The following is a 17,198-nucleotide window of genomic DNA, read 5'->3' on the forward strand; positions in this document are numbered from 1 at the left end:
GCTATAGTCGGAAGTGCAGCTGTCGACGATCAAGGAAATACACAAAGTCCTAGCAACAAATGAATGGTGGGAAAGGACAACGCTTTATTGGTGTCGTCATAAAAAGTGTGGCGTGGCGGCTCTAGTAGTAGTAGTAGTATTGGTAGTAGTAGAAGTAGTGGTAGTTAACAGTCACAAGGAAATGTAAGTGAAACAACCATGCTGTTACTTCGCGTTATGTGGCGGCAAAACGCCCCCACGTGGCGAACAGGAGCATCGCACCACACAGCAACACACATAGAAAAATGTCCAAAAGGCTCAAATAGAAAAGACACGCGCGCGCGCACACACAAACAAACATGGCTTCCTTCCTGCGTCACCGGGAGCATGAAAGGTTTTCCACTCAGGATTCGAAGTCACAAGTTAGTTCTTGTAAGTATAACAGGACGAAGAAAACTACAATATCTTAGCAGAAGGTGGAAAGTTTGTTTCACTTTTTGGTATTTTCCTTTCAAGCTTCCTTTGTGATGAAAAGAGAAGAAAAAACAAGAAACTGACCGTCTGCTCAAGCCCTTCCCCCTTCCTCCATGTTGGAATGATGAGGACGATGAAGATGATGACGGCCCAAATACACCTGAGCAAATGTTTGGATTGTCACAATTCTCACATTAGCATTAGCATCGCTTAGCTAACAGCACTAGGGTAGACAGATAAATGAATGGACAGAATAACTGACAGACAGAGTGACAGATAGCTAAATAGTTAACACATTTTGATGTTACAGTAGTTGTGTCAGCCATGTTGGAACAAGATGGCCGACAGTACAGCTAAAGGTGGGCGGGGCTTGTCAGTCAACATGTGTTTAATAAAAATGGTTAAAAAGTATAATAATAATAATAAACATCCCCCCAGAATCAACAAGCCACAAACTGTGCAACCAAATGTTGAACAATTGTTTTTTTGCGTATAATTTTTTAATATGTGTATTTTTTGTAATTACTCAGACAAAAAACACCTGAGAGAAAACTGACAAAATGATTTAAATCGTTTTTTCTCCTGTCATATATTCAATGATGTATATTACAACTATAATCACATATTTCAAGCATATATCATGTACACATACACACATATATATATACATATATATATGTATATATATATATATATTTCTATATAGTGAGAGTAGAAGAGTACAGTATTATCAGTAGGGAGCATCCATGGCTGGAAAGGTTTCAAGGAGAGGTATAGACGTGTCATTCTAGATACGCTTTCATCCAGACGCCAGCACAAATCAACGCAAAAAAGGAATCAAACACAAAGAAAAGTCTATAGGCAGTTCACTGTGTGTGTGTGTGTGTGTGTGTATGTCAGGTGAAGATCAGCACCATCAAAGTCCAAAACAGTAACAACAACAAGAAGGGTCACGACCTGTGTGTGCGAGTGTTGTGTGTGTGTGTGAGCTAGATGTGTTGGCGCACCTGTGGGGCGGGTTGTGTGAAATGACCTCAGTGAGGGACACGAGCCAGACGCCGCGTCCAAAGCAAGAAGTTATTTTAAGGAAAGACAAAAAAAAATCTAAGGACTGTACAACCACTCCTGACCTCTGAACCCGCCACTGCCCCCGCCACCTCCAACCGCACGCCGCCTCTTGCACCGTAGGAAATACCTGATTGGACCGTGATACATTCTGTGACGCCCCCCCCCATATCCCCACTCAGCGAAAATAGATTCTTTATGGTGGCAGCCAGGAAGCCCTCCCCCCTCCCGTGTATAAAAGCTAAAAAAGTGGCGGTCCTGCTGGTCCTGCTGGCGTGCGCACGTATAAAAATATACATGAATTCTCTTTGCATGATGGACGACACCTTGGCCCCGCCTCCTCGCAGCCCCGCCCTCCTTCCTGTCAAAAATAGACCTTTCTTGAGTAGAAAAGAACCCCGCCCCCTCCCAGCCTTGAGCTTAAAGTGACGTCAGCCCTACTCAAAGTGGGCGGAGCAACGGCATGACATGAGGTGATGTCTACATGGGGGGGCGGGAGGAGTGGGCGGAGTTATGCCGCTCTGACATCCAGACGCAGTAAGATCATGTGACATGTGGCACGGCGCTGCCTGTTGGTCAACGCCACACTTCCTCCTCTAAAGTGCTGCTGTCGTTAAGCTCCTCCTCCTATGCCTCACAGGTCACCATGGCGACTCTCGTACTTGTTGATGATGTTCTTGCAACGGCCCAGCTCTTTCCGCATGTCGGCCACTTCCTGCCGCAGGGCGGCGTTCTCCCGCTCCAGGAAGGCGGCCCGCACCGAGATCTGGTTCTCCTTCAGGCGGCGGGCGTCCCGCGAGCGCTTGGCCGCCTCGTTGTTCTTGACGCGGCGGCTCCAGTACTTCTCGTCCTGGCAGGGCATGTTGGGGCGTGTGGGGGGGAGGAAAGGGGAAGGGACAGAAAGTAGGGAAGGACATGAGAAGGATCAGTCACGTGTTGAGACAGGACGCAGGAAAGGAAGGAAGGAAGCGGGTGAACAGATGCAGCGAGACAGCACTTCCTGCTTCCTACAATAGGTGGAACATTCTAGCCAATCAGACGCCTGAAGAAAGTCATTGGTGGAAAAGACAGAGTAAGGAGATGTATCTATGCCGCTATCCCAGCTATCTTTGGGCGAGAGGCAGGGGAGGGGGGCTTAAGTGTACTACAACACTCTACAACACTCAAAATCAGGAGTGTCCAAAGTGCGGCCTGGGGGCCATTTGTAGCCCACAGCTAGTTTTGTATTGACCCGAAGCACATTCTAAAAATAACATGTCAGCATATGTGTTGGTTTTAGCCTGTTTAAAATCACTTTTACTATCAAAATGGCCGCCGCATCCTTCATTGTTCGCATGGCATCCTTCACTGCTGAACAAGAAGCTGAGGGGATTGTGGGAGATGTAGTACCTTCTGCTCATCAGGCACTAGCATCTTGCGAGCCTTCTTGATCATGGGCTGCGGTTTCAGCTCCTCGTCGCTGAAGCGGTGCCGCCGCGGATCGAAGGCCTCCTGGCCCGGCACGCTGGACAGCGCCACGTCTGCCGGGTCGGGGTCGAAGTTCACCTGGATGTCGCTGCTGCCGTTGGCGGCCGATGGCGTTCCGGCCGGTCCGGGGGGACAGGTGGAAGTGGGGGACGTATCCTGAGGCACGACCTGACCACCTGAGAGGAGACAAAGACAAGATTTTGTTGTTACAAAGATTCAGGTTTCATTGTTTTGGGGGATGAAAAGTAATTTTATGATTTGTATACTGCAAGTTCTGACTTCACAAATTTACATGGAGTTACCTCAAGCTGCAGTGACATACAGTGGCCACCGGGGGGCGGTGTACCAACCTTTGTGCTGGTCGCCAATTACACATGAACTATGTGCTGAATGTGCATTTTAGCAGCTACTTGCAACTCATATCACGTCTAATGCATTGCTCGTTCATAATGTTTCCATGGCAACCACACAGTCCTGCTCCTTTTTAGACCAATTTAATAGGGACACCAGGAATACATGGACAGTTTGGGCTTCAAGCACCCATCTGTGAGCACGTTTCACAGCATTCATGCACGTGCGTGTCCTCTTTATCCGCCTACACGCCCTCGCCGCTCCATCTGTTTGCCTGTGCATCATCATCATCATCATCATCATCATCACCATCATGAGCTGCAGGGCTGGCATCTGGACTCAGCTGATCCGCACTTCCTGCATTTCTCACATTTGGCATGATGCGACACGGTGGACATCGTGTCTCGCACGGCACCTTGCAACTCAAGAACGTCTCAAGGACACGGTGGTTTGAACCACAACGCCGCACGCTTGCTCGTTGTCTTCGCTCACAACAAATCTGAATGTGAATTTCGAATTCATGGCTCATGGAGGCGGAAGTGAGGCCAGGTGGGTGGAGCCTCCACTCTGTACGCCCACAGCGGCGAAAAATAGTCAAGTGCGAGTTCGATCTGCTGCCTCGCTACGCTCACGGCATCCTCCGACAACCGGAGTTGGCAGAAACCAACACAAAATGAACACAGAGCCAACACACAACCAACACAGAACAAATGCTGCACTAACATAGAACCAAGACAGAATTAACACACAACTAACACACAACCAACACAGAACAAATGCTGCACTAACATAGAACCAACACAGAATTAACACACAACTAACACACAACCAACACAAAACAAATGCTGCACTAACATAGAACCAAGACAGAATTAACACACAACTAACACACAACCGACACAGAACAAATGCTGCACTAACATAGAACCAACACAGAATTAACACACAACCAACACAGAACAAATGCTGCACTAACATAGAACGAACACAGAATTAACACACAACTAACACACAACCGACACAGAACAAATGCTGCACTAACATAGAACCAACACAGAATTAACACACAACCAACACAGAACAAATGCTGCACTAACATAGAACCAACACAGAATTAACACACAACCAACACAGAACAAATGCTGCACTAACATAGAACCAACACAGAATTAACACACAACTAACACACAACCAACACAGAACAAATGCTGAACTAACATAGAATCAACACAGAATTAACACACAACTGAACACACAACCAACACAGAACAAATGCTGCACAGAACCAACACACAGCCGACATAGAACCAACACAGAATTAACACACAACTGAACACACAGCCAACACAGAACTATCCCAGAACCATTACAGAACCACCACAGTGCTAACACGCAACCAACACAAAATGAACACAAATCCAACATACACCAAACACAGAACCAACATAGAGCCGACACAGAACCACAAGCCTCTCTGGGCTGTAGGGACGCATCACGTTGATGAGGAATGACAAAGCTAGCTTTCATGCTCTTTCAACATTCCCTGCAGGAAAACAGGAAGTCATCATCCTCCATGCAGCCACAAGCCCCGCCCCCAAGAGTAAATCGCCACTAATTAAATGAACATCAGGAAGATGTGGACACACCAATAAGATGCGACTGACAGCAAAACCAAACACGTAATATATAATATTAATACTAATACTAATATATAATAAATACTGAAATGAGTTGTCAACTTCCATTCCAGCTGTCAATCACTTGAACATGGACACACAGGTGACACCCTCAGCCGCCACACACTGAGTAGTTATGTCATCAGCGTGTGGACACACGCGCAAATTCCCTCCCTGCCCCCGTCCCTTGCCCCCTGCTCTGCTAGCTCCTGTGTGTGGTGTACATTGTAAACATGTTCAGCATGACGTACACATAAAAAAAGATAATAATAATAACATCAACTCATTATTGTGTTTATTTTATCATGGTGATTCGATTCATACCCGTGTATTGGGAATAGAAACGGGTCATGTGACCAGCGTGCAAAGACAAGCTGGCTGTTCCCTCCTCTCTCCTTCCTTCCTTCCTTCCTTCCTTCCTTCTTCCCTCCTCCCTCCCCCAGACTGCCTGCAGCAGGAGCACGTGACGTGGCGGCTGCACATGGCCTGAGCGTGTGAGTTGCAGAGCGAGAGATTTCAAAACATGCAAAGCAAAACTCTCCCGCCCTCCCCCTCCTCCTCCCCCTCCTCCTCCTCCCCTGGCGATTTCTCACTTAACCCTTCCCTCACCGTGACAGCGGCAGGGTGGACCAAACAAACATGTCGTTGGACCCGTTTAAATATGCTAATTAGGGTGGGTAGGTTCAGGAAAGGCCACTTCATTAGGTACACAACCACATGCTGCCTGGCTTGTCAGTGCGGGTGTACCTAATGTTGTGACCAAGCGAGTTTCATCATCATCATCATCATCATCCTCTACAGTGTAGAGTCTACACTGACATTGTACACCATACTTACGAGGCTAATGCTAACACGCCGAGCTTCCTTTACCCCACCTCCAAAACCCCCTCATTCGTCTCATCCATTTTCACACGAGTCTCCATCTCGGCGAATAGAGGATCTCTGAGACGTGCGCATGATTATTTCCAGTCTACTTTCCACCTCGTTTTCTCTGGCCTTGGTTAACGTTTGAACGCGGCGACTTCGTGCCTCACGCTCGCACTCTGTCACGTGCGCCACACACACGTGCACACGGATGAGCACACATTAACGCTAACATGGCTGCATGGAAAGGGGGGCGCACTCGTGTGCAAGTTTGAAAGATCACGGCACAGTGCACGCTAACAAGCACACACACACACACACAGCCTGGCAGCAGTGTATTCTCTCAGACAGTTATATATTTGATCATATTATTTAATATTTGATCATATTTTATTTAGATTTTATTATTTCTCTTTGAATTTAAACTGCATCACGCATTGTCCATCCAATAATGATGAGACTAAATTACTAAACTAGTCAATATTGGTATCTACAATACTGCCCATTGGTATTGGATCAATATCAATTTTTTTTCTTGATAGGTGGTTGCTGTAATACCACTTTCTTCCTCAGGTGGCAGCACTGACTCACTGTGGCATCATCCATCCATCTTGGGTCACAGGGGACTTCTGTCTAAAAGGTTTGGACGCTCTGTCCCAACGGTTTGCTCACTAGTAGCTATTGACGAGCAGTACCGCATTCAGCCACCAGGAGCGGATAAAGATGAAAAGCTCACTGACCGTGTAAGCACTCAGGTGCCCCCATCATGGCTGGATGCTGTTGTTGTTGTGGTTGAGGGGGCGGCTGGACGGTCTCCAATCCCAGCAGGGAGGAGGAAGAAGATGAGGAGGACATGGAGGATGACGAGGAGGAACATGACGGAGGAGAGCTCGGGGGGCACTGGGAGCTCTGGTTGGGCACAGCGGACTGGGAGCTCTGAGGGGATACAAAGCGGGCGGAGTTAAAACATGTTCCTCTCAACATTCATGAGTCCGTGGAGTCTTCCTACCTGGGACGGGATCTGGGCACTGGCCGAGCTGGGCCCATTGCTGTGAATGCCCATCCCGTTCTCGGTCAGGAACTCCTCCAGGTCCATGTACTGCAGCTGGAAGAGGCCGCCATCGCACGGCAGAGTCCGTTCCCACAGCAGCGGTCCCAGGAAGGCCGACTGGGAATTGGGCCGCAGGGGGCCCGAGCCCAGGCTTCCGCCCAACCCGCCGGGTCCTCCGGACCCGATTCCCAACGAGTCTTCATCTGAGTCCAACGGTTTGTCTTTGTCTGGGGAAGAGACGATCGCTCTAGGTTAGTTTTCTAAAACGTAAACAACATCAATAATGTTGGGTTAGCACACTTGGTTTGACTTAGCATCACTAGCCAACACTGCAACAACAACAAATTGTTATCATTGAAATGATTTAGAATCAATATGTCATGTTCTTCTTCCACAACACAGATTAGGACAGGAGATCATAGCACTTGCTAATCTGCAATACCAATTACAGCCACTAGGGGGTACACATGGATGCTATCTGTGGATGCTGACGAAAGCACAATAGCTTGGGTTTTCAGGATAATTTGCATAATTGAATGTGACACATGTGGACGCTGTGGGAGAAAAACATTAAAAGCCAAACAAATATGGTTACAAATACAAAATCAACTGAGTCATTTAAGGACGGGACCCGCTGCTTGTTGAGAGGAGCGTCTCCAATGTGTCCATTAAGATCAGATATGTTTTCATTCATTCATTCATTCATTCATTTTCTACCGCTTATGCTCACAAGAGTCGTGGGGGTGCTGGAGCCTATCCCAGCTGTCTTCGGGCGAGAGGCTGGTGGCCAGCCAATCACAGGGCACATATAGACAAACAACCATTCACACTCACATTCATACCTATGGACAATTTGGAGTCCCCAATTAACCTGGCATGATTTTGGAATGTGGGAGGAAACCGGAGTACCCGGAGAAAACCCACGCATGCACAGGGAGAACATGCAAACTCCACACAGAGATGGCCGAGAGTGGAATCGAACTTGTTATGAGGCCTGCCTGCCAACCACTCCACAACCAGAAAGATAACCTGGATGCGTCTGACTATTCACTAAGTATAGCGACAAGTTAGCAACACTGATCCCTCATGCTATGTCTTCTTATTCTCTGACACATTAGGTGCAAATGAGGTGTGTTCAGAAGCGCAGTTCCGCTGCCATCTACTGCACGAACGGCAAGCCACATTCACAGGGAGTCCCGTTATAATGTGTTTATGAGAGTCAAATCTATTTGTGGCTATCCAACTGTGTCAGTGGTGGACATGAATTGTATGGGAAACACTGCAAAAGACCGCAGGGATGTCTTGAACGACCCTTTCTCCTTTGACCTGAGAGAGACTGGCGGATTATTGATGCCATGCATGAGTGCAATGAGGACACAGGATGCGCAGAGGAGGAGGAGCTGCACCGAAATTTGAATTTAAGGAGATTAAACGACGCAAAGACATGAGAGATTACATCAGAGTGGAGCATCTCCTCCTTCGTAATCTCCTCATCATTGCATCCGCATTCATCTTCCAGCTGCGCCCGACGTCTCTCTATATTAGGAACAGCTCTCAGTATGGATAATAAATGTGTTGTTGATGGACGTCGCTACACTTTATCCACTGAGCAGGAAGTAGAGGCCGTGCATGCAAATAACAGCTTGTAGTCATGTGAGGATGAGAGTGGGCAGACAACGGTGGGGGTGGGGGTGTGCAGGCGTTAAACAAAGCAGGCGGAGGAGTGAAACATGGACCTTACACAGCGTGTGTGTGTGTGTGCACGTGCATAAAAAGGCAAGGACAGAGCAACAAAAAGCAGCCCTGAATGCATCGTCAAGAATCAGTAGAAGCACAACCCCCCCCCCCCACACACACACAAGAGCCCTGAATGCATCATCAAGCATTGAGGAAGCACAAAGAACTGTCAGCATCACTCTCCATCATCTCCCCGTGCATCGCCGCTAGGAGGCGCCACCGAGCAGGAAGTCGAACGAACGTTCGTTTCTTTTAAAGTCAAGTGCAGAGGCTAAACAACGACAAGAAGGTCAACGTGTCCCCATCAGACACACACGTGCATGGTGGAGATTTTGTTATATTTGAAATATTTATCCTATTTAAGTCTACATCTACACAATACACACAATGCAGACCTGGTCACGCTGACACTGAGTGCACTTAAAGTGGTGCACTGTCCCTTTAAGAGTCACGCACGCACAATGCACGTGCACGCGTACTCACCTTTCATCTCACAGCAGTCCTTGTTGCCCCTCTGGTCGGCCTTGATTGGCAGCTGGAGGAGGGTCTTGAGGTTGGTCATAGAGGTCAGGGGGCCGCCCTGGGGGCCACTGGCAGCAGGGTTGGGGGCCCCGAACTGGGGGCTGGCCCCTGAGGGGAGATCCGGCGGCAGGAGCTGCGCGAGAGGCCTTGACATAACTCCTAGAAGGGGGCGTTGGTATGTGAGGTAAGGGAGGGGGGTCGAGAAGGGGGGGGGGGGGCAGCGACCCTTTCAAGATCCAAATAATCCAATTAGGGACGTTTAATGGGTGCGCGTACGCGCGGCAGGTGCGTGCGCGTCACATGAAGTTGAGCAGGAAGAAAAAGGTTTATATCCAAAATGGCACCATGATGACACCGGCTCCCACACCCATCCCCCGACCCCCAAGCCTCCGGGAGCTCCTGTCACAGCCCCCCCGTGTAGCCGAGTCCCCCACACGTGCACTCGCTGTACATGAACGTGCCTTGGCGGGAAATGGACGCCTAAAATCGGGCAGAAAGCAGCATGAAGACAATCCACCACAACGAGCCTGTGGTTCCTGGTGGAAGGAGACAGCGAGACGACAACAGGACAAAAAGTAAGTGAGATGAAGAGTGCGTAAAAAAAAGATAAAGCAATAAAAGAAGCTTCCAGAAAAGAAAAGATCCAGCAGAGGTGATGATGATGATGATGATGATGCTAGCTCTTATTTTCCTCTCTCTCTCTGCCAGTCAGCTGGAACCAACACGGGCCACTGCTGTGACGTCACTGATCACGGGGGAAGGCGCTAGGGGGCGTGGATCGTTTACATACGACGGCCACGCCTTCTCGGACCACTGCTGCGTTCAGTCTCTGTGAAATATGGAACATAACACACTGTCACTTGTACACGCATAAAGCTTGCTATTCAACAACAGCCATCTCCTGTAATCTTCACACCGAATACGTACAATTGTGTTACAATACTGCTTGACATACAAACATAAGGTAAAATTGACCATTTTTAACAGTGATTGCTGTCGAGAAGCTCTTCTGTCCCACGTTACCTAAACGCAGCAAATGGTTTCCGGAAGCTGCTGGACTGCAGACCACGCCCCCCGTGTGGAACCCCTTCCTAGATTGGTCGTGAACACACACACAGACTCACATTGGCATGTCAAAGTGTTTGCAGCGTAATGCTAAACTCTTATCCAACCACACGCACAGCGGTGACACTGTACACACCACGTGACACACACACGTGCTACGTCACAAGTGGAGTATAAACAACTTTGCTCACTTTGAAGCGAGGGGCAAAATGGCACACACGGCGGCGTCTTGTCTGTTCTCCCGCCAACTGTCAGCTCCGAAGCCAGAGCTGCACGTGTCAGCTGCACGCGCCGACCAGCGACTGAGCCTCGCGCTGATTGGCTCAATGTAGGTCACCCGGAGCCGCTTACGGCCTCTCATTGGTCAAAAGTAGGTCACAGTCTCCGCCCATAGGTTTCCCCATGCTAAGGCAACGTGACAGGCTAGGTCTGAGCAGATAGCGTAAAAACATGAAAAATATAAAACATAACCTTAACATTTACCACACATCACTTTTGGTACAAAGTATTACACTGACTTGTATAACTTAAGTGCAATGTATGGCACTGCGGTGGAAATAATAAATGTCAAACTGCCGAGTAAACATGCTAACATGTCTTACTGCAGAAAAAGTACGTCGTGTCTCTACTTGCGAGAAGAAAAGCAGGACATCTTAAGGAGACATCATGTTTTCTGTTGATGGCACTACCAGCTGCTGCTCTCTAGGACATTTTGTACAGACACAAAAACATAATGTGACAATCAGCAAATTACAAAATCATCTCAGTCGCCTCCTCAACCGTGGCATAAACAATGAAAGTCGCTGACATTTAAATCTTCAAACACACAAGGAAATGCTGTTCCTACGGCGCCATCTTGTGGACAATAACTGCAATTGACAACACCATTACGAACATTTTCAACTTCCAAAAAGGCAGCATAGGTAAAAGGTTGTGTTTGAGTATTTTGTCTTATCAAAAGATAGCACGGAATCTAGAAAAACATTTAGGCCAACAGATTTCACATTTGACTTTTTTTTTTAATTTCAGGGTTTTCGACAAGTCACTTTTATGCAAAGAAAAGAATAGTTATTTAGTAATATTACATGTTTTAGTTGTACATAAAAACAAATGAAGACGTGTATAGGTGCTAAGTCAAAGGATGTGTACACAATTTAGTTACAAAAAGTGAAGGAAAGGAAAGAAAAGAACATGTGGACACATCATCCTACCCACCCCTTCACAACAGCAACACTGATACTTGGGAGTAAAAAACAGCAAGTTGTCCATTATATATAATAAAATATAATAGGAATTGTACATTACACTCCGGGATATTCCTACATGAAGGGTTTTGTCTTAAAAAGGTCAAGTGTCACCTTGTGTTGCATTGACCAAATAAGGCATCTTTCAACGTGGAGTGACAAAACAAACAAGGTTAATAGAAAAGGTACAAGACAAGACGGGGTAGTGTTGTTGTTTCAATGTGCACTAACATCAATAAAACAGCTGCTACTAAAACATGTCATGTGACCAGGTGTTTTAGTCCACCCTGCAGTACTATTGGGTCACTGTGGGACTGGGAGGCATGAGGAGGGTCCTCTCTCTTCTCCCTTTTTTTTAAAAGGCTCCCAGCTGTCACTCGCCTCTTGATTATTAAAAAAAAGAATTAGAATAATCTAATCTAACGAAGAAATGTGTTTAATTAATGAGCGTACTCCGTCAGAACTGATGACCTTTCGTGTGGGACCAGAGCCGGCATTGTTAGCTGGACCGGCGAATGCTCGCCATCGGATAACGGGGACTTGATCTTCATAAGTGCCCAGTTCCCAACACACCCCCCCAACCTGGAGGCCCGGCACGAGTACTTGTGTCGGTCCAGGAGTCGCCGGTTCCAGAAGCGCCGTCTGCATTTGTGGCACTGGGAGGAGATTTGCTTGAGGTGGTGGCCGCGGTGTTTGAGGGCTTTGAATAAGGAGCCGCTGCGGCGCCCGCACACCGCACACTGCAGGCGGGCACGTCGGCCCCACATCCGGGGAGGGTGTCGTACAGCACGGTGTAGCAGCACAGAGCCCCTCCTGGCATAGGTGGCGCTGGGGCAGACGGGACACGGGAAGCGCTTGATGGGGATGTCCATGGACATGAGCCCCGCAACTCTCACAGCCCCCCCCAACCAGGACTTGATTGCTGCCGCCCCACCACAGACCCTCAGCTGTGCCAGGAGTTTCTTCTTATTGATGTGCGCCTGCAGCCGCCCCCTCCTCTTCCTCAGCATCAACAGCTTCCTGCGTGTTTCCTTGCTGAGCGGCACGCCCACGAGCTTCCCGTCCCTCATGATGCTGTGGATGACCACCCGCCTTCTTTTATTCCGCCGCTTTTTCATCTGTTCGGGTTCCTTGTGGAAGTTTTTGGGCCTGTAGTGAAAAGGGTGCTGCGCTTCCTGCTGCTGCAGGGGGGGCGGCTGGCTCGCCACTTGTTGCATGTGAGATGAGGCGCTGTAGGTGGAGACTGAGCTGGAGTCGTAGAAGAGGGGCGAGTATCCCGGCGCTGGGGAGTGGTTGACCCTCTGGCCGCTGCGGTCGATGCCGTGCTGGGACAGCTTATGACGCACTAAGCTGTTGGAGTAAGCAAAGGCTTTACCGCAAACTTCACATCGAAAGGATTTCTCCAGGCCCACGCCGCCGCCATGCACAGTCTGTTGATGCGCTGTCAGGTGGAAATAATGGCGGAAGGACTTCCAGCACACCGTGCAGGTGTACAGCCTCTGGGAGGGGGTGCCAGATGTCGGAGACTTTTCCTCTTGGGAACAAGACGAGAAAAAGTCAGAGCCTGCCACTTGACTGATGGCGGCAGCCGCTCCCTTGATTCTCCGTCCCTGGTTATCAATCTCTCCTTTGCGGTGCAACTTGCCATGTCTGACGAGGCTCTGAGCATAGGCAAACATCTTGCCGCACAGGTTGCACTTGTAGTTCTTCTGACCCGAATGCACCGTCAAATGTTTGGTCAGGTGGAAAGGCTCACGGAACATTTTCCCACAAACGTCACAGGCGTGAGGCTTCTCGCCGGTGTGGACCCTGTTGTGCCGCCGCAGCGTCTCGGCCCTACGGAAGCGCTTGCCACACAGCTGACACCCGTACGGCCGCTCCGAGCCGTCACCCGGGGGCGCGGGACTACGCCTCCTCCTGACAATGTTGTTGGGGTCCCTTTTCTCTCTGGGCTTTCGGGGCCTCCTGGGCTTGGTGGGGATTTGGCTGTGGTGCGTTAGCGGCATGGTGGAACCGTTGAGGCTGGGGGAGGATGACGGACCGCCCAAGTTACCAAACCCCAACCCGCCCAGCAGCCCTCCAATGATGTCTCTTCGTTCCCCGTCCCTTCCTTCTGTATTGATGTTGCACGAGGCCGCCGCTGCCGCAGCGATGGCAGACATAGCGCTGCTGGTGACCTCGTCCTCAGAATCATCCAATAAGGAGGAGAGAGGAAGGTGGTGTTGCTGACTTTGAGGGTGAGGGTGAAGAGTTGGGGCGAGGGGGGCCTTCCGAAGAGTTTGGCTGCTCATGTCATCTGGCGAGTACAGCGATGACGACTGCGAGCGTCTGTAATCGTCCACCACCCCATCGTAGGACGTCTGGTTGGGGTAGCGACTTCTGGAGTAGTCCGTGTTAGGAATGACAGCAACCTCATTGGACATCACGACTTGACCTCCATCTCGCCGTGTTTTACTGCTGCTGCTGCTGGGGTTGGATGAGCCGCTGCCACTGGACCGGTTCTTGGAACTTCGTGGAGGTTTGCCACAGGCCCCTGATGCGGCGTGGTTGAGGAGGGAGGTGCTTTCGCGGAAACAGCGGCCACACGCCGGGCACCGGAATGGCTTCTCGTCGTGGATCTTCTCGTGCCGCGTGAGCGACTCGCGGCGGTTGAAGGACTTCTGACAAATGTTGCAGACGAACGGTCGGTTTTCAGAGTGTGTGACGCTGTGCTGGATGAGGTGGCCCCGCTTTTTAAACCTCTTCCCACAGTCACCGCAGCAAAAGATCCTCTCCGGACTGGGTGAGGTACAGTCCGACTTCCTGCTGTGGCTTTCGGGCGTCAAGCCGTGGCTGCGCAGGTGGCGCCGTAGGCTGGACAGGTGGGTGAAGGTTTTCCCACACTCCCCACAGTGGTACAGGGCTTCTGCTTCAGCCTGACCGGATGAGCTGCTACTGCGTCTCTCTTGGGATTTGGACAACCGCTGGTCTCCACTGTCCACCAGGACAGAGGCAGAGTTTGATGAGGAGGGGGCGGATGATGATGAGGAAGACACTGTGGAGGACGACTGGTGTTGCTGCGACGGTGATGAGAGGAGAGAGGAATGCTGCTGCCCACCTCCGATGCCGCTCATGCCAACGCCTCCGGATGCTCCTCCCAGGAGGCCAGAGGAGGAGCTGTGACGGTGACCGCTGGAGCTGCTGTGAGCGTGACTGTCGGCTTTCCTTTGAGGGAGGTAGCCGGCCATAGCTTTTTTCCTCCTGCTCCCCCCACTGGAGGCCGATGTTGATGAGCTGTCCCCCGACTTTGAGCTGTCATCTTTGGGGAGCGACAAGTGAAGGGGCAGGGGAAGCGGGATGCCCGCCTCCTGCTGCATGAGTGAAGCTATCTGATTGGAGGACAGCACAGGAATGCTTTGGAAGTCAAACCCACCCAAGGGGGCGGGCTGGGGGGCAGGGTGAAGAGGGTGAGGGTGGTGAGTGTGGGTGTGAGGGTGAGATAAGGCGTGGGGGGTCAGCTGCTGTTGCTGCTGCTGAGGTTGCGGTGCTGCGTGGCTGTGGGAGGAGTGCAGGGCGGGGGGAGGGGCCAAGGATGAGGCCGACTCGGTGGCCCCCTGACTCAGCCCCAGGCCCAAGTGGTTGTGAGTGCCCTGCTGGACCAGGAACTGCTCCAAGCTGCTGTTGGTGGGCACTCCTGACAGGAAGTACTGGTTGGCGGCCAGCATGCAGCTGAACTGCTGGTGGAGGCTGCGGGGGTCTGACTGGCCCACGAGGGGCACCGCTGTGCCGCCAGAGGGGTTGTTAGAAGCTGACACAGAGGTGGAGGTAGAGGGGGAGGAGGAAGAGGGTACTGGGGAGGGCTGGGCCACCGAAAGACCTGGATGCAGCGGAGGAGGCGGGGGCGCAGGGGTGACCACTCCTCCAATGACCCCCGCGCTCCCGCTGGTTGCACTGCCCCCAAAGTCAAAGCGTCCTATTCCCGAGTGGAGCTGCTCCTGCGCCAGCGCTGCCTCAGCTGGATGGAAAGGTCGCAGAAACTGTGGATACGCCGATGAGGAGCTTCCGCTGCTGCTACTCATCTTGCTGGACTTCCGGGAGCTGTGGGACGATGATGACGACTGACTCTGGTGCGAGATGGAGGGAGGCGGGGCGCTCATCTTAGCAAACAACGATGAGGAATCTGCAAAGGCATTACTCCGAGAGGTCTGCAGGGTTCCCAGGCCCAGTCCAGTCAGGAGACTCCCGGAGGTGTCTGCGGAGGTCTGGTGCTGCTGCTGAAGTTGCTGCTGATGTTGCAGCTGGACCTGCTGCTGGTGGCTCAACGGACGCTCCAGGCCCAGACCTTTGAACTGGTGGGCCTGGTGCCCGCTCAGCATCTCTAAAATCTCCATGGGGTACTTGTTGAACTGGAACATCTCCCCCGACGATGTGATGGCGGAGTGTCCGGAGGTCACGCCACAGAAAAACGTCAACGAGAAAAGTCAACTGACAACATGTGCCAGGTCCTCATTAGACAGGAATTGACAGGTCTGTAGTCTCTCTTTGGCTTCCCTGTCGGTCCAATGAAATGAGTGGTCCAAGGATGAAGCCCCGCCTCCCTGCCCTCTTTCAGCTCTGTCTTCTGGAAGTCTGAGTAAAAACAACATGAAGATCAAACATGATGACCTAAATATGTTATGCTAGCTGCTGCGTGCTAATGTAAACAATTAGCAAAACAGTCGCAGCTGTCAGTCAATGTTAGCATCTGAGGTGACATGCAGCCTTGTTATTGTTGACACTTTCACCATTTAAACCAGTGTGTTTGCGTCTCACCTGCAATTTGAAGCTCAGCGGGTGTCCCAGCTGGATGATTATTATGTGGTGAGGGGCAGAGAGGAGGACTTAGCAGGTTGCTGTCGCCCCCATCAGCAGGCTCCGTTAGCATCCAAGCAGCCAGCGAGCTACAAGATAGGTCCGTACGTTAAAAAAAAAAGTTGTATTGTGGTAATGAACATTCACAAGGCGCATGCAAAACCATAATAAACGACCAATGACGTCACAAAGAGAATACTCCCAACGGCAAAAATACATGGAGAATCTGCTAATGCTAACAGCTTAGCCGAGCTGCTAGCTTTCAATTAGCTCCATGCTAACAAATTAGCCAACATTGTGTCTGTATTTAAAGTGCTCATTTGTTACAGCGTTCTTACCTCAAAGTGTTCGAAGAGAGTTTGTTCAGAGTAAAGTCAAGCAACATGAGGCCGAAGAGAGGTACACGTCGAGCGGGGAATCACTGCTGGTCGTCAGCGGGGCCTCTTTCTTCATCCCCGGACAAACAGCCTGCCAGGCCCGCAGCTCCATCCACTCTGAGCCCGCTAGCAAAGCCTGTCCGGGCTGCTGAGCGCCGCCATTGTCTACATCCACATTGACGCCGCTCGCCGTCGCCTACCCGCCCGGCCTTTTGTTCGCCCTCCACCGCCTCGGTGGTCCTTCTCTCCGCCCCGCGTCGGTGCTCGGTGTCCCCCCCACCTCCTCGCCGAGGCCAGGGCTCCTCGGAGGTTGCAAGCCCTAAAATGGTCGCTTCCGGTGTGTGTGTACTACTTCCGGGTGGGCGGCAGGTCGACCACCTTACCTTTGACCCCTTCTGGAAAATAATGCTCCTCTGTTGTGTGTGACAATTAGCACATTATGCTCTTTACTATATATTATATATGTCAAATGTTCTTATTGATAACTATGTTTACT

At 50.6% G+C, this 17,198-nt stretch overlaps 2 protein-coding genes and 1 long non-coding RNA gene across 3 annotated transcripts; 1 reads left to right on the forward strand and 2 right to left on the reverse strand.

The window, feature by feature from the left end:
* Positions 1 to 64: 64 nt before the first annotated feature.
* On the reverse strand, positions 65 to 9,559 carry dbpa (D site albumin promoter binding protein a). The gene is made up of 5 exons (XM_058047675.2): positions 9,148 to 9,559; positions 6,886 to 7,154; positions 6,617 to 6,812; positions 2,908 to 3,161; positions 65 to 2,368 (listed from the first exon to the last, which is right to left on the reverse strand). The coding sequence occupies exons 1-5, from the start codon at positions 9,338 to 9,340 to the stop codon at positions 2,153 to 2,155; spliced, it is 1,128 nt and encodes a 375-aa protein (XP_057903658.1). The 5' UTR covers positions 9,341 to 9,559; the 3' UTR covers positions 65 to 2,152.
* LOC144899536 (uncharacterized) lies at positions 9,146 to 10,691 on the forward strand. The gene is made up of 2 exons (XR_013627721.1): positions 9,146 to 9,761; positions 9,895 to 10,691. It is a non-coding gene; the product is annotated as an uncharacterized LOC144899536 (long non-coding RNA).
* On the reverse strand, positions 10,160 to 17,031 carry LOC131102166 (uncharacterized). Its single transcript, XM_058047672.2, has 4 exons — positions 16,664 to 17,031; positions 16,287 to 16,414; positions 10,854 to 16,103; positions 10,160 to 10,680 (listed from the first exon to the last, which is right to left on the reverse strand). Exon 3 carries the CDS (start codon positions 15,887 to 15,889, stop codon positions 11,936 to 11,938), a length of 3,954 nt encoding a protein of 1,317 aa, XP_057903655.2. The 5' UTR covers positions 15,890 to 16,103; positions 16,287 to 16,414; positions 16,664 to 17,031; the 3' UTR covers positions 10,160 to 10,680; positions 10,854 to 11,935.
* Positions 17,032 to 17,198: the final 167 nt, after the last annotated feature.

This window comes from Doryrhamphus excisus, linkage group LG7 (genome assembly GCF_037039965.1).
Source record: "Doryrhamphus excisus strain RoL-2023G ecotype Guam linkage group LG7, RoL_Dexc_Guam_v1.1, whole genome shotgun sequence".
Lineage (NCBI taxonomy): Eukaryota > Metazoa > Chordata > Actinopteri > Syngnathiformes > Syngnathidae > Doryrhamphus > Doryrhamphus excisus.

Excerpts from the sequence above, each read along its gene's own strand:
- dbpa (XM_058047675.2), bottom strand. The coding sequence starts at position 9,340 with ATGTCAAGGCCTCTCGCGCAGCTCCTGCCGCCGGATCTCCCCTCAGGG. Across the intron at positions 3,162-6,616 it reads GGCACCTGAGTGCTTACACG|GTGGTCAGGTCGTGCCTCAG; the intron begins GTCAGTGAGCTT and ends GTCTCCTCTCAG. Across the intron at positions 2,369-2,907 it reads TAGTGCCTGATGAGCAGAAG|GACGAGAAGTACTGGAGCCG; the intron begins GTACTACATCTC and ends ATGCCCTGCCAG.
- LOC131102166 (XM_058047672.2), bottom strand. The coding sequence starts at position 15,889 with ATGTTCCAGTTCAACAAGTACCCCATGGAGATTTTAGAGATGCTGAGC.